Raw genomic sequence first — 14,454 nt, forward strand, 5'->3', positions numbered from 1 at the left:
ATGAGCATGGGTTCCTGAGTCATGGCTTCTCGACTCGATAGCCCACCGGACTGCTTATGCGATTGCCGGCATAGGATTTGCTTCGAGGATTTTGGGTTTATCTGTTACATGCTACCAAGGATAAGGGGGTTTACAGCAAGACAATACGTAAAGCCGCCAGCGATAACCGCAAGTGCTCCGCACAATTGCGCATTCATCGCAACCAGGCCAGCGCCCCGTCGTGACCTCAGCGTATGCCTCAGGTGCTGGCCACGCCTGTGCCAGGTCAGCATGTCTGTGAGTTTTCTGCATTTGGTCTTTTCCATTTTTACCTCTCGTCCGTGTTTGATTTTCCTGGGCTTCCTCATGATTGATCGGGTGTGACATATCATTCAGTCCATCGTTGGCTAAGTATATACACGCCCTGTCAATTGCGAGCACCGCTCAATGGATTACATGACCACCATTCATACAGTCATGCACGCTGCTATGCTATCTTTCTACATCATGATCGCAGCGAGGGCGACACAGATTGCAAGCCCCAGTGTCCACGCAGCGACCCAGGAAGCAGCAGCATCATTTGGTGTAGAAGAAGGGCTCTGAGCACTGCCAGTCGGTTCGCCCGCCACCCCCGTCGGCAGCGCCCCTGAAGAACCCCTAGCTGGCGTGGGAGACGTAGGCGCCGCAGTGCTTTCGCAGGTAGCACTCGCAACGTCCGTGATATTCGCCCCGTTCCCGTCGACGCCGCACCGCGCCTCGCCCGTCTCGTTGCGGACCTTGAAGTCGATGTTGGCCCTCTTAAACCCGTCGTAGTCCACCTTGCTCGTGCTGTTCGCCCAGATGCTCGCGACCTGCCAGAACAGCGGCATGCGAAGCGTGTTGCCCGCGCCGAAGAGGTACTCGAGCAGCTCCGGCGTCTGCCGCCAGACGTGCAGGGTCGCGTTGCGGACCTCGCCCGTCTCCGTCTTGGACGCGTCCGGCCGCCGCCAGCCGCGCTCCGAGTCGATCAGCGTGCCGTTGGCGGGCGACGCGGTGCCGTTGGCTTGGATCCAGGGGAAGCTGTAGATGGCGTCGCCGAGGGACTCGTATAAGGGCACCGATGAGATTTCCAGGAAGGAGAGGTACTGGGGCGCGTCTTTCTCGGAGGATGACGCCGATGCCGACGCCGCGGCCTTGTCGCTGAAGGTGATCTGCGGGACCTCGTAGAGCACGTCTTGGAGGGAGAGCACGTTCCCGGGTGGCTTGGAGGTGGAGAAGGACAGGCCGGAAGGGTAGACGACGCTGAAGTCGAAGTCGCGCCCTTGGATCCCGGAGGTGGTGGCGCGAACGCCTTGCGCGAAGATGGCGGCGGCCGCCACCGATACTAGGGAGGAAGGCATGCCGGGTAGATATAAGTCGCAACTCTTTTATTAACGTTTCAGGCAATACCAATGTCTTTTCGAGGGGAGGGGAGGAAACGAACAACGTATCACTTTTTTCAGGAAAGGTGCTGCTCTTGTATCCCTCAATTCATCACACCACCCTCCGATGACTCAATCCAGCTAAGAGAATGCGAGTGAGCAGACTAATTGAATACGAGATGACTGGAGGCCGGCCACGTCTCCGGCTTCGCCAAGAGTGGCTAGATCCCTGAGTAAGCACTAGGCCCATCTCAGGGGTCAACTCCGCTTGGGCTCAAAAGGCAAATTCCTCTTCCACATCCTAACATCGTCAACCTCGCCGTCGCTGGTTGGCATTCCACCTTTCTGATTTGATACTGGCACCATAAAGAGGTTGCTGGCGGGGTTAGCACCTATATCCTACATTTGATGCATGGTAACGACCGCAATATTTGGGGCCATTTATCCTACCCCCTTAAGCACCGGAAACCCTAGTAAGAACCCATCGAGGCTAGGCCTTCCTGTTGTACTGCTGTTGGGTTGGTTGCAAAGCAAACCCGACATCCGTGCTCTGTGATGGAAGATGCATGGCAATGAAACATCGGGCGACAGGGGCGGATAGCAAGGGGGTATCGGCAAGCAAAATGATTGGTCAATCTTCGTGCCCAAGGGAGGACACATAGAGTGCCTTGCCTCATAATTGCCATGGCTCCTGAGAAAAGCAGCATTGGAACGGCTTCTGCTCTCGTTGCGACATACTTCACTGAAACGACGGATATGGACTTCGAACTTGACCCGGCAATCATTGCAGGTGAATCCATTCACATCATGAGATCGAATGATTGTTTTCACGAGGTTGGATCTTACTGATCTTAATAAAGCCCTACCCGCTGGAGCCGAGATCATTGCAGTTGATCCCCATGGAAACACGAACTGGTCCAACGGCTTTCGTGTTGCCGTGGTGATTGGCGATGAGAAAGAAGAATTCTTTCTAAAGGTATACCCCGGCACTATTTCAGATTTGGGCGGCTTTTCTCATTGAGTGTCCTCAGATAATCAACCGCGAAGACGCCATAGAGATGGCCATTGGGCAGTATGAGAGCCAGAAGGCCCTCATTCAATACTTACCAGACAACATATCGCCGCCCCTGGCTCATGGGGCTCTAGAGTTGAACCCCGACTCGGCCTTCTTCCTGACCAAGTTTCACAAATTGCAGTCCGGAATCATCGATCCGATCCGTCTCGCAACGATCTTGACCAAAATCCATACAGCCTCGTGTTCCCTACTGGCAAGTTTGGCTTTCCTGTGACCACCTTCAAGGGCTACGTCGCGGTCGACAACGAGTGGACCGACACCTGGGAAGAGTTCTTCGATCGGCAGTTCAAAAAGGAGATAGCCTGGGAGCAGACAGTGCGTGGCGAAGACGCCGAGATGGAACACCTGGCCGAAGAGTTCTTCGACAAGGTGATCCCCCGGCTCCTTCGCCCGCTCTAGACCGAGGGACGGAGTATCAAGCCCGTGCTCTGCCATGGCGACCTCTGGCACGGAAACATCGAGTTCGACGTGGCAACGCAAGCCCCCATCATGTTTAATTCCTGCTGTGTCTACGGGCACAACGAGTGTGAGTTTGCTGAGCCACTTAACGTAATCCACGGTCCAATTGAACACACGGTCCAATTGAACACTTTCCAAGGCCTCGTACAACGAAATATAAATCAATTCCATCACAACGTATTTAATATATTAAAATTAATCGGAATCTTTTTTTAGATACTTTTATATTATTTTGATAGGTGCGCGTATTATGCCCGGGCTCCTCGCAGATTTTATAGCGTCGCGGGCGCGTTTTAAGCTTTTTCGTATAACTATTACTCCGGCGCGATTTATCCTGTAATTGTTTATTAACGTCCCTTTAAAACTGCAGGTTTTTTTAGCTTATATACGAAGTAATCCTTTATCCTATAGCCGTTTCTTTTTTATACGGCGGCGCCGGCTAAGTATTTTATTTACCTCTCGTAATGCGATTATTTTACCCTTTAAAAAAACGAGCCGGTGCATTATTTGCGTTATATTTTTATAATCTAGTTAAGTTTAATTAAAATCGACGTCGGAGAGCTATTTTAATACCGTATAATACGGTTTCGAACGTATTCGGTTTAAAATTAAGCTTTAATCGAGTTATTTAAAGTTTTTAATTCTTAAGGAATAAGTAGGCCGGAAAACGTCCCCGGAGATATTAAAGTACGTAGTTTTATATTTAACTATAAAATAATATATTCCGGATCGTAAGGGACGAGTCCTGTCCTTCGAAAGCCTCTTTATATATTCGAAACGGTGAAAGTTACCTAGAACGTTTTTAAAAACGCTGGTAGGAAGTCCTCTTTTAAGATATAAATAATATGCGCCCGTATAAAACCTTTAATTTTTTTCCCGTACGCCTTTTTTAATATACGAAAACAGTCGATATTAAAAAGTTAAAGCTTATATAACGAATAAGAAAACATATAAAATATAATAATCGAGTTCTTTTTATAGTAAAGCTCGAAAGTTATCGAGTAGTAACTTTTATAGCCGTTAAAGATTAATAGGCGGTAAGCACCCTTCGTACGAGACTTTATATATTTATCGAAGTATTAAATCTAGTCCTTGTTTTTTTTATTTATAGTTTAGTTATTTTTAGTAATTATAATTACTGAGTTTTTTTAATAATAGGCTATTTTCGTACTAGGAAGAGAGGCGCGTTTTCCCGGTAAAAATAATGTATAGAGGGATAGCGTAACTATATAATCCGACGCCTTAGATAATTATAACCTATTCCCGGTTTTTTATTATATTACCCTAGGCTTTTTATGTCGATTAGAGGTGGTTACGACTATTTCGGACGAGATTTAGCCTATAAGAAACCCGGTTTCGTTGAAATTATATATATTTAAACAGCTCGATTTCCTTCGAATACGCGCGCTTTAACGGCGAATAAAGTGCTATATTTAATAATTAAAATAGGTAAAAAAAATAAAGAGGTATACTAAACGTAATAATATCGTTATTTTTATAATATACCTCGAATTACGCCGAAATATAGCTTTTATAGCCGTTAAGGATTAAAAAACGATAGCGACCTTTCGTTCGCGACTTGGTATATTTATCGAAGTATTTAATTTAATCTAAGCTTATTTCATTATCGGTCTAGCCGTTAAAAATCGGTTTAATTACCTAGTCGCCCGGTAAATCGCATTCGCGAGCTTAATTCGTAAGGTAATATTAACCTTAAACGATTAAGAACGGCGGGATACACTAGCTTTAAAAATTAATATATTTAATAGCCGTCGATTATTCCCGATTACTAGGCTAGACCGACTTCGTTTTCCTACGCCGATCGGCGCGTATTACGACGAGTATTAACCCGATTATACTTATTATAAAGCCGGTTTCGTCGAAATTAAAAATATTTTCGTTAAAAATGCCGTATTTCGCCTTAATATTCACGACTAGCCTAAATTAACCGGAAATAACACCTAAATTTTTATAAAAAGCCCTTTAATAATCGTATCGACGATTTATTCGAGTTTTAAGGTCCGGGTTCCGATCGATAAAGCGCCTAACCTAGTGCTTACCGACGCGGTCGCCGCCGCGCGACGCGGTAAAGAGATTAGCCATATTTTCCATAACATTAAAATTAAAAGGTATCCCTCGGGTATTTAAATTAATTATATAATTACGAAGCACTTTTTTTTATTAGATTTAATTTATATCGTGAATATCGAATTTCGCGTCGTAAAATTCGGCCGTTAATTCGGTAATTTAAAGTAGCTCGGGGGACGTCGTACACTTTCGCAGTAACTCGTTCGCTTAAAGGATTTATCGGATTTCGCGTCGCTTAAATTATTAAAACGATTCTATTTTCTTTAAATTAAATCGGCATTATAATTATAAAGATATTACGTATTAAAATTTAAGTATATTAAAAACTAAAAAAAGTGGCCCGCTTAATAATATAGCCCGCTTAATAGTAAACCACGTTATAAAAATTAACTATTAAATATAAAATACTCTTTTAATTTTAAAATTATATAATTATAAATTATTTAGAATTAAATAAATAAATAGATAAATAACACGTTTTGTACCCTTCGGGAGGTCGGGCGGCGGAGCCGCTCCCTAGACGTTAAAGAATACAATAACAACAATAATTAAGACTGATGGAATCAGTTGATCTTTCTCTCATGGTAGCGCCCCGGTATTGCCTCGGTGCGCTGCATGTCGCTGAATACGTCAAGGAGATGGGTGTTTCCAAACCACGCGAAGACTTTGGTGATCGACTCCAGCTGTACCATTTGTAAGTGCGCAGTCCCCACGATGCATGCATCGTAAGCTGATTGCTGGCAATAGGCGCAACGAGTTAGTTGTGTCGGGACTATGGGCAAATTGGGCACATCTGCGAGAATAGTACGTTGAATGAAATAAACACCCCATCCTTAGAGATAGCTAACATTGATTTGCATTGCAGTGTCAAGAAGACCATGCGCAGATTGATCGACAAGTACCCTCAGGGGCTTAAAGGGGCAGAACCTATCATCAAGTTCAAGGAGAAGGCCGTGCTTTGATGTAGTGACATCTCTGCAGGAACAACAGAGTTTTCGGCACAAGACTACCTAGCTTAGTTGCGAAGACTGCTTCCTCCTCTCTCTCTCAAGCCTTCATCCCATGCACTTGTGCTTGATTACCCATTTCGTGATCTGCCCGATGCACCACACAACACCCACAAGGAGAGAAAAAAATGGCCCAACACCAATAGCATCGTACAACAGCTCCATGATAGCGACACCTGCAGTGGCAAAGAGTCCCCGTACCAAGCTACTAGTAGCGGAGGCCGTGCTAGGCAAGTCTGGGTGAGTCTCGACCATTAGCGTGTTCCAAGCTTGCACCCACCCGCAACAGCCTTCCAGAAACATGAGGATGAGCGGGACGGACTGGTGAACTCTGCTATCAGGGGTGATTGTCTCCTGTCCACATTCGGGGTCCCCCTTCAATCAAAAACGTCCGTAGCAAACCGCTCGTTCCGATGCGTATCAAACCACCGCGCGGCCTCCTCCTCCGTCATCGCCGGGCCGCCGCCCCGCCCGCTCTCGGTCTGCACGATGCGCACCAGCACCCCCTTGACTGCCTGCGCCATCCTGCTGGCCCCGCAGACGTAGAAGCGTGCGTCCTGGCGCCAGAGCGCGCCCACCGCTGCTCGCTCCCGCCACAGCCGGTCCTGCACGTACCGGCACCCGTCCGCCTCTCCCACCACCGCCGCCGCCTCCTCGTCGGTGCCGCCGCCACGTCGGCGGCTGTACGCGCGGTACACCGTCACCGCGCCAGCCCGCTCCCACGCGTCGAACTCTTCGCGGTAGAGGTCGTCGTCCGCGGGGTCGCGGCAGCCGTAGAAGAGGAGCGCCGGGGCCAGCTCCTGCTTCTTGGTGGCGGTGGTGCAGAGGACCCAGCGCTCTTGGACGAAGGCGCGGAAGGGCGCCACGCCGGTGCCGGCGGCGATGCAGACGATGGGCGTCTTGGCCGGCTCGAGGGGCAGGCGGAACCCGCCCGTGGCGGCGCGCACCGAGGCCTGGATCCGGTCGCCCGGCAGCAGGCCGGAAAGGTACGAGGAGGCCGCGCCGACGTGGCGGCCGACGCCGGAGTAGGCGGGCACGTCGAGAACGGAGTAGGTCAGCGTCAGCCTGCCTGGGTTCGCTAAAGGTGAAGAGGATATGGAACTGGGTGGGTGATGGTTTCATCGGTCAGTAAAATCAATCATCCTCCATGCGGTAGAAAGTAAGTAGACTCACTACTGGCGCACGCGCATGGGCGGCAACATGGAAAGGAAGCACCCGAACGGGATGTGTATATCGGGGAACTGTTCTAGAATACCGAGGACTGATAAGTACCTAGACCGAACCTCGTCTTCGAAACCATCTGTCGCCAGACGCGAGATCTTCTCCTTGATTTCGCCGTCCGCAAACTGGTTGAGGGTAGTAATGTTCTACATTCGCGGTAGTTATTAGCACATTGTGAGTATTGTAATGTAATGTCCCGGAAACATGATTATGAAATTTCGACATACCCGTTTCGTGGCAACCTGGTTCAGCTCGACGTAGGAGCCCAGCACTTCGGAGACGGGCAAGCTAACATTGGTGGGCAGCGTGGTCGGGTGCGATGACGCGATCGAGATGTGGGCATCCCAGGCCAGGCGGAAGCGCCGCATCACCCGGCCCACCGTCTCCTTCGGGTTGTGCGGCAGCACGGCCAAGTAGTCGCCCGCGGCGTAGATGCAGCCGCTGGGGAGCTGGATCTCGAGGTGGCGCTTCCCGCCGGCCCCGGCGTCGTCCTTCTTGCTCAGGCGTCGGGCGTCGAGGACCAGGGATTCCTGGACGTCCTGCCGCAGATCGGACGGCCTGGGCGTCGTGATGGTGGCTTGTACCGTGGGGGAGGTGTCTTCGGAGCTCGCCGCCCATTCTCCAAAGTGTTGCTTGATGGCGGGCCACAAGGTGTGGTCCTCCCACGTCTCGAAGTCGGAGAACATGTCCCGGTCTTTCGCATTGGTGGTCCCCATGGGCACCATCCTAGAGGCTCCGAGTCTTTCCAAGGTTGCATCTACCAGGCCCGGCACCTTTTGATACGTTTCAGCCCAATCGCTGTGACCTGTCTCTCTGTTAGTTCGATGTCACTTGCCGGGAGTTGAGGATCAACATACCACAGCCCCAGACCGCATATCTTGCCCCTTCCAACTTCTTGTTGTCCTTTAGATTTTGGATCCAGTTGACGAAATGGGACGCGTTGTGTGTGGCCTGGCCTTCGTACGATGCCGCGATGATGACCACGGGGCATCCGGTCGGCAGTGCTTCTTTGGCGGCGTCCAGTATGTCGACGCAGGCCGTGTATCCGTGGGCCTTGGCGTCGGAAGCCAGCCTCTGCGCCATGAACTCGCAGGTGCCCGAGTTCGAGCCGTAGTAGATCGCAATCTTCCGCCCCGTCGGCAACGCGCCCTCGGCTTGTGAGGAGGAGGATGACGGGGAACCCAACGGAGAGACTGTAGTGCCTGCCGCCCCGGCTCCTCCAAACGCTCCTGCCAAGCGCGCTTCCAACTGCGCCGGCGCCAGGCCCTCGCGGGAGATGGCCCGCAGGTACAAGTCCTTGGGCTTGATGGTCAGCGACTGGGCGAGGCGCAGCGTGTAGGCCGGGTTATGCATGACGAAGTTGAAGTTCTGCAGCAGCACCGCCAGGGCCAGGACCATCTCCTGCCACGCAAAGGGCCGCCCGATGCAGGCGCGGAGCCCCGTCCCGAAGGGCGCCCAGCAGTGCGGGTGCTCCTTCTGCATCCGGTCAAAGTTGGCGTCGAGCATCCGCTCGGGCCGGAACTCGTGGGCGTCGGGGCCCCAGATCACCGGGTCGCTCTGCGACCGCGTGAGGAAGCAGACGACCTGGGTGTCTTTCTTGACGAGGTATTTGCCGCCGATGATCTGGTCGCCCACGGCCTCCCTCGCGAAGGCCGTGATGGGCGCATTCAATCTCATGGTTTCGCGGATCAGCTAGCGACTGAAGGTCAGCGGCCGTGAAGATGGCAAGGGGTTTTGTGGGAGGAATCGATCGACTCACCGCCGTTATATACTTTAGTTTCGAGACGTGTTCGAGCGTGACGGCGCCAGCGCCAACCACGTCATCCACCTCGCGCTGGGCCTTGCGGCAAACCTCCGGATATTTGGCCACATTGTACAGAACAAAGGACAGCGTGCCGGCCGTGGTCTCATGGCCGGCCACCAAGAAGGTGATAAGGTTGTCGATGATACTCTCGTCCGACATCTTCCGGCCCGTCTTGGGGTCGACTCCGACTAGCATGGCGTTCAAGAGGTCTTTCCTCTCCGCGCCGGAGTCGGCGGCAAGTCTCCTAGAATCCACTACTTCCCGCGCCGTCGACCGCAGGAGCTTGATGTTCTCCTTGAACCGGCGGTTCGCCGAGTGGTAAAGACGGACGGCATGAAGCGGTTGGTCCGGTGCGCGGCGGCGTCCAGGACCTCGTTCATGGCCTGGATGAAGGGGTGCAGGTCCTGCCGGTAGTACGAGTTGAAGCGGAAGCCCATGGAGCACAGGGCCACGGTGTCGAGGGCGAGGCGCGTCATGTCGGCCCCCACGTCCAGCGGCGCGTGGGGGCCCTGGCGCGCCCATTTCAGCGCCAGCTGGCCGGCGATCTCGTGCATCTCGTCAAACATGCTGCGGATCGACAGAGGCCCGAAGGCGGACATGAGGACCCGATGGGCAACGCCCCAGTTCTCTTCCTCTTCTCCAGAGGACTGGCCCCATTCTTCATTAGCAACAGGACCGACAGGCCACCTGTTCCCTAAGTACTTACAGTGAAGAGTCCGTCGTTGACGGCAGCTCGCAACTCCTGAAAGCGACGAATTCGTGTCGGTTAATTGCTTCCTCTCTAAATTCCCGGAGGGTTGGAATGTCGGGCACACTCACCTCTAACTCGCCCTTGATGGATTTCCTGAACCGAGAATCGTCGCAAACCTCGTGCACTAGGTCCCAGTCCGACACCACGACCAGATCCAACCCGGGTAGGCTTAACTTGAAGATGGGGCCGTACTTGTCGGCCAAGCTGGCCATCGAGTCCAAGGGGAACTTGACGTCGACATCGCCCAGGTTGCCTACGAGCGGCGCTTTGGGAGGTTGCGGAATGGGTTCAAGGTTGGGCGCCATCTTGTCTTGGTTTCGGCCCTCGCTGCTGGTATTGCTCGACAGATTGCGGCGAAAAGACAGCTTTAGATTCATCGTTGTCATGCAGGGCCTTTATAGTTGACATGATGTTCTCTAGATAACGATCAGGCATGAGTTATACTACGGAGTAATTGTCCAAGTGTTCATGCATCCGGGGCATCCCTGCGCCTGCGGGGGACCCCCGCGGAGCCCGTCCCCGGTTTGGCATGGGTAGCAGCTCCGCCACCCACCCTTCCATGGTCAAAATAAACCAAGAGCCGCGATTCCACTTAGTGCGCGCTCTTGTTGCAGGTATGCGAGTGCGAGCTAGTCCAAGGCATGTTTCCACGGGAAGAGGCCAATAGAAGCAAAAGCTTATTATAATTTAATTTCATGCCTAAAACAAAGTCGCCGCCATGGATCAAGGGATACGGCACTGTCGGCCGCTCGGTTTTGCATTGCATCCTGCTGATCATGCATCTTCGGGTATGAGCTATTCGTAGCCAAAGTGGTGTATATTGGTACGGTGGCTACTTGGGGGAGAACATTCTATACTATCTAGCAAACCTAAAACAAATGCGAAAGTCGAGTCTTGTTTGTGTTTCCGACTAACTCGGTTTTGTATACGAATTCAAACTAGTTGTATAACTGTAACCTCGGACTTAAAACAGAATGTTTATACAAGTAACTTGTAAATGTGCATCAAGCCGTGCCGTTTGCATGTTGAATAATAGATTTAACGTATCAGATATCTCTGTCCTTTCTGCGATGCCGCGTGCATTCGTAGACCACCGATGATGATGATGATGATGATGATGATGATGATGATGATGATGATGATGATGATGGTGGTGGTGGTGGTGGTGGTGGTGTCATGTTAGTGTTCGACACCCGGAGGTGGACCAATCTACTCTAACCGCCCTTAAGGGACAAGACTCGATATAACCACCCATGACAATGCGAAAGGCCTACACCTGACCCCGTGACGCAACCTCTATCGCCCACAGCCGCTTCTCCTTTCTCAGTTCCCGCTTCACGTAGAGCACCGTGGCCAAGGCCCAAGGCCCCGCCCAGACAAAGGGCAAGACCCAGCCGACCGTGTACGCGTAGTCGACGAGGCCGTCGCTGTCGGCAGCCAGCCCGAACACGAGCGCCGCGGTGGCGAGGGCGCAGCCGTCCGCGCCCACGGCCCAGAAGAGCCCGAGCCGCCGCAGCATGGCGCGGAAGACGTGGCTGGCGGCGTAGCGGCGGTTCAGGCGGCGGCGGAACTCGGTCCGGCCGGACCCGTCGACGGCGCAGATGTCTTCGATCAGCGGGTAGATGCCCGGCCGCAGCTGCGCGCCGCGGGGGATCGACGACATGCGGACGGGCGCGGGGACGCGCAGGTGGTGGAGGATGTCGATGGAGAGGCTGACGGTGCCGAAGATGAAGAGCACCGTAGACAGAGGCATCGCGAGCAGACGCTTGTCGGGTTCGTCGGGCAGGAACGCCCTGATTGTTTCACCGGCGATGAGTAAGTACATATACCTCTGCGTCTTTACAGCTGGTTTTGGCTTGCGGGAAGGCGGTCATGATCGGAACAAAACAAAACACTCACACGGCAATTTCAATGATTATAAGAATCCATGCAAACACAAACCACCATTCGAACCAGTCGAAATACCATCTCCGAGCCCCGATAACCTAAGACAAGCGTGAATCAGTCGGTTTATTCTCTATGTCGGTGGTGATGCGGCTTACTCGACAGTCACTATTCTTTTTCCAGAGCCTCCAGGCCCTGAGAAGCAGCTCGTAGATGCTGGCGCCCCCGATGGCGGTCGTGACAATAGTCAACACGGTGCTCGCGCTCAGCGGGTGGTACTTTGGGTTGCCCGGCCCGAACCCATACCACAAGAGGAAGTAGAGCCCGACCGGCAAGACAAGACTGTCGAGGAAGGTGTAAAAGACGAAAAGGGCGATGCCCGAGCGCCTCCCGCGCAGGGTATAGTTCAGCGGTGGCGGTATGGGCTCCAGCGCAGGCTGGCTGGTTGCCGACGGCGCCGGTCTCGAAGCCGCCGCCGCCGATGCGTCGCCCCGAACGAGGTTCTTGTCCTGTAAATGCGCCACGCCCGGAGCCGAAATATCCAGGTCTGACTGCGACGCGTCCAGCGCTTCGCATGTCGTTTCCTCCCAAGTGTGAATATAATCCGTTCCGACCAGCGATAATGAAAGGTACCGTCCGGAGGTGAGCGACCGTCGGGAAAAAGGTCCATCGTATCTGTCATCAAACGATGCTCTTGGCGGGTGCCGGACCTCGCCCGCCTTCACCGGCTGCGCGGACGACGCCCCGTCCTGCTCGGCAGCAACTGCGCGGGTCATTATCGGAATTGGCCGGGAGTAGTTGCGTCGCGGTCTCGGTTGCGTTTATGATCTCATGCGTTCATTGATCGTGTGTCATCAGCCTATTATTTCTACAAGACTACACGAGAGACCTCGGAACTAGGGGCAGATCTAGTCACGTACTAATAGATTGATAAGGCATACGGCGGAGGCCCGGCCAGCGCAGACTTTGGGATCTGTTTCGCGTTCATTGTCGGAATGGCGGCTACCGCCGAACACGACCGACAAGGGCTCATGCTAGCGCATGAACAAAAAGGGGGTCTCAGGACCGGGTTAGCGAGTCAGTCGTACACCCCACCGAGACCTCGCCGACTACACGTACCACGTCGAGAAGCCCACTGGTGACTGGGTTGGGCTACCCAAAACAAAACAAGCTTTGGGGCGAGCCACGACAACCCCCACGACACCAGGGTCCCCGACGACCCCGGCTGAATGGGACCAATCGCTTTTGTTGCAATGCTGCTTGCTAAGCTATCCGAGTGCGATCTACGGGGCTCCCAAGCTCGCCGATCCTTGCCAAGTCCCAGTTTATCTCTATCTAGTTGTCTTGCTTTACACGAACGGCACCGGGGCCCCGCGGCCCAGTGCGCTTTCGTAGATCAACGGCACTTATAACTGCACAGCTTCACATACTTATCGACAGCGCAGTAGGTATAGCATTCGAGGGTTCTAGGAGCAGCACCGAGTATCGCAACCCATCCCCGCGGCCAACATCATACGAAACTTCCACATCAAACATGGGTCATCACAATCACGACTTTTCCGGCGACAAGTACGCTTTAGCCGGCGTATGGGGTCCACCGACCAGCTGGGCCAAGTAAGTTTGCCTTTGCCTCAGCCTTGCCTACCTTGAGCTCCGCCTTGCGTCTCACACCCTGCATGTGTAGTTTCTGTGAAGAGGATTATGGCGTAACACGATATACTGCCGAGTTCATAAACACCTTGTCGAACATAGCATACGGTAAGCACGGGTGTGATGTCTTCCATTCCTGTCTTCCCGAAAGCTGACATTCTTTCGTATAGTCTACATGGCACTGTGCTATCCCGGACACCATGGCCATCTCGGAGCTTTTCTCAGCCTTGACTCCATGTCTTTATCCATGATCCTCGTCGGCGTCACGTCGACCGTCTTTCACGGGACAATGCTACTAAATGCACAACTAGCGGACGAACTATCCATGCTGGTCCTGGCCACCGCCATCCTGCACCGGCTGTACACCGTCGGGCGAAGCCCCTTCGCCAAGCAGGCCGCCACGGTGTTCCTGTTATCGACCACGACGGGTCTTGCCGTTGCCTACGTCAGGTCCGGCAACGTCATGTACCACGTCACCATCTTCGGCGCCCAGCTGACGTGCATCTGGCCTCGCACCCTGTACCAAATCTTTGCGGCGGAGAGGGCGGCGGAGAGAAGGGCAAAGCGCCTGCGGCAGTTCGGGAAAGCTGCAGTCGCGCTGGCTGTCGGCTACGCGCTGTGGCACATCGATTTGGAGTTTTGCGACCTCCTCAGGAGCTGGCGACGGGCGCTCGGAGCGCCTTGGTCTTTCGTTCTGGAGTTTCATGGCTGGTGGCATGTTCTTACGGCTGTTGGGGCTATTGAGTATATCAAGCTCGTTCGTGAACTGTGTCCGTAGTCTGTTGGTGGGTAGGAAGTGGCTGCGCTCTCTGATGGGAAGAGCAGGGCACATACAATACATACATGTAAAAGAAAAACAGAAGGAAAAAAGCTCTTCCAAATCGCATCTATCCTCAAATCGCGAGGAATGTAAGATACAATACTCGTCTTGGCATTTTCGATATAAGCTCCTAGATATATATTTAACAGAGAAACCTGCAGTTGATCCAACACGGTTTTCAAGTCACACCAGCACTGAACTTGGTCGTTTGCCATAATGAAGCGGCTAAACATTGCAAACTTGGAGAAGGCATTGTCTTATGGGTGCACTGAGCCCGAGACGGCAGAAAGGCGATGACTGTGTATAGCCAGTCGTT

At 52.8% G+C, this 14,454-nt stretch overlaps 6 protein-coding genes across 6 annotated transcripts; 3 read left to right on the plus strand and 3 right to left on the minus strand.

The window, feature by feature from the left end:
- Nucleotides 1–479: 479 nt before the first annotated feature.
- PG997_011925 (uncharacterized protein) lies at nucleotides 480–1,358 on the minus strand (the record flags this gene model as incomplete). The annotated part of the gene is made up of 1 exon (XM_066816240.1): nucleotides 480–1,358. One exon carries the CDS (start codon nucleotides 1,356–1,358, stop codon nucleotides 480–482), a length of 879 nt encoding a protein of 292 aa, XP_066661932.1.
- Nucleotides 1,359–2,063: 705 nt separating this feature from the next.
- Nucleotides 2,064–2,853, plus strand: PG997_011926 (uncharacterized protein; the record flags this gene model as incomplete). Its single annotated transcript, XM_066816241.1, has 4 exons — nucleotides 2,064–2,169; nucleotides 2,240–2,355; nucleotides 2,411–2,574; nucleotides 2,631–2,853. 4 exons carry the CDS (start codon nucleotides 2,064–2,066, stop codon nucleotides 2,851–2,853), a joined length of 609 nt encoding a protein of 202 aa, XP_066661933.1.
- A 2,729-nt stretch (nucleotides 2,854–5,582) lies between these two features.
- On the plus strand, nucleotides 5,583–5,963 carry PG997_011927 (uncharacterized protein; the record flags this gene model as incomplete). Its single annotated transcript, XM_066816242.1, has 3 exons — nucleotides 5,583–5,695; nucleotides 5,749–5,805; nucleotides 5,867–5,963. The coding sequence occupies 3 exons, from the start codon at nucleotides 5,583–5,585 to the stop codon at nucleotides 5,961–5,963; spliced, it is 267 nt and encodes an 88-aa protein (XP_066661934.1).
- A 422-nt stretch (nucleotides 5,964–6,385) lies between these two features.
- PG997_011928 (Bifunctional P-450:NADPH-P450 reductase) lies at nucleotides 6,386–10,089 on the minus strand (the record flags this gene model as incomplete). The annotated part of the gene is made up of 8 exons (XM_066816243.1): nucleotides 6,386–7,109; nucleotides 7,185–7,375; nucleotides 7,457–8,034; nucleotides 8,087–8,921; nucleotides 8,989–9,327; nucleotides 9,360–9,680; nucleotides 9,740–9,775; nucleotides 9,853–10,089. The coding sequence occupies 8 exons, from the start codon at nucleotides 10,087–10,089 to the stop codon at nucleotides 6,386–6,388; spliced, it is 3,261 nt and encodes a 1,086-aa protein (XP_066661935.1).
- Nucleotides 10,090–11,054: 965 nt separating this feature from the next.
- Nucleotides 11,055–12,444, minus strand: PG997_011929 (uncharacterized protein; the record flags this gene model as incomplete). Its single annotated transcript, XM_066816244.1, has 3 exons — nucleotides 11,055–11,577; nucleotides 11,684–11,769; nucleotides 11,827–12,444. 3 exons carry the CDS (start codon nucleotides 12,442–12,444, stop codon nucleotides 11,055–11,057), a joined length of 1,227 nt encoding a protein of 408 aa, XP_066661936.1.
- A 758-nt stretch (nucleotides 12,445–13,202) lies between these two features.
- PG997_011930 (ceramidase) lies at nucleotides 13,203–14,096 on the plus strand (the record flags this gene model as incomplete). Its single annotated transcript, XM_066816245.1, has 3 exons — nucleotides 13,203–13,282; nucleotides 13,353–13,426; nucleotides 13,630–14,096. 3 exons carry the CDS (start codon nucleotides 13,203–13,205, stop codon nucleotides 14,094–14,096), a joined length of 621 nt encoding a protein of 206 aa, XP_066661937.1.
- Nucleotides 14,097–14,454: the final 358 nt, after the last annotated feature.

This window comes from Apiospora hydei (assembly GCF_038363865.1).
Source record: "Apiospora hydei strain CBS 114990 chromosome Unknown utg000009l_segment0_segment0, whole genome shotgun sequence".
Classification (NCBI taxonomy): Eukaryota; Fungi; Ascomycota; class Sordariomycetes; order Amphisphaeriales; family Apiosporaceae; genus Apiospora; species Apiospora hydei.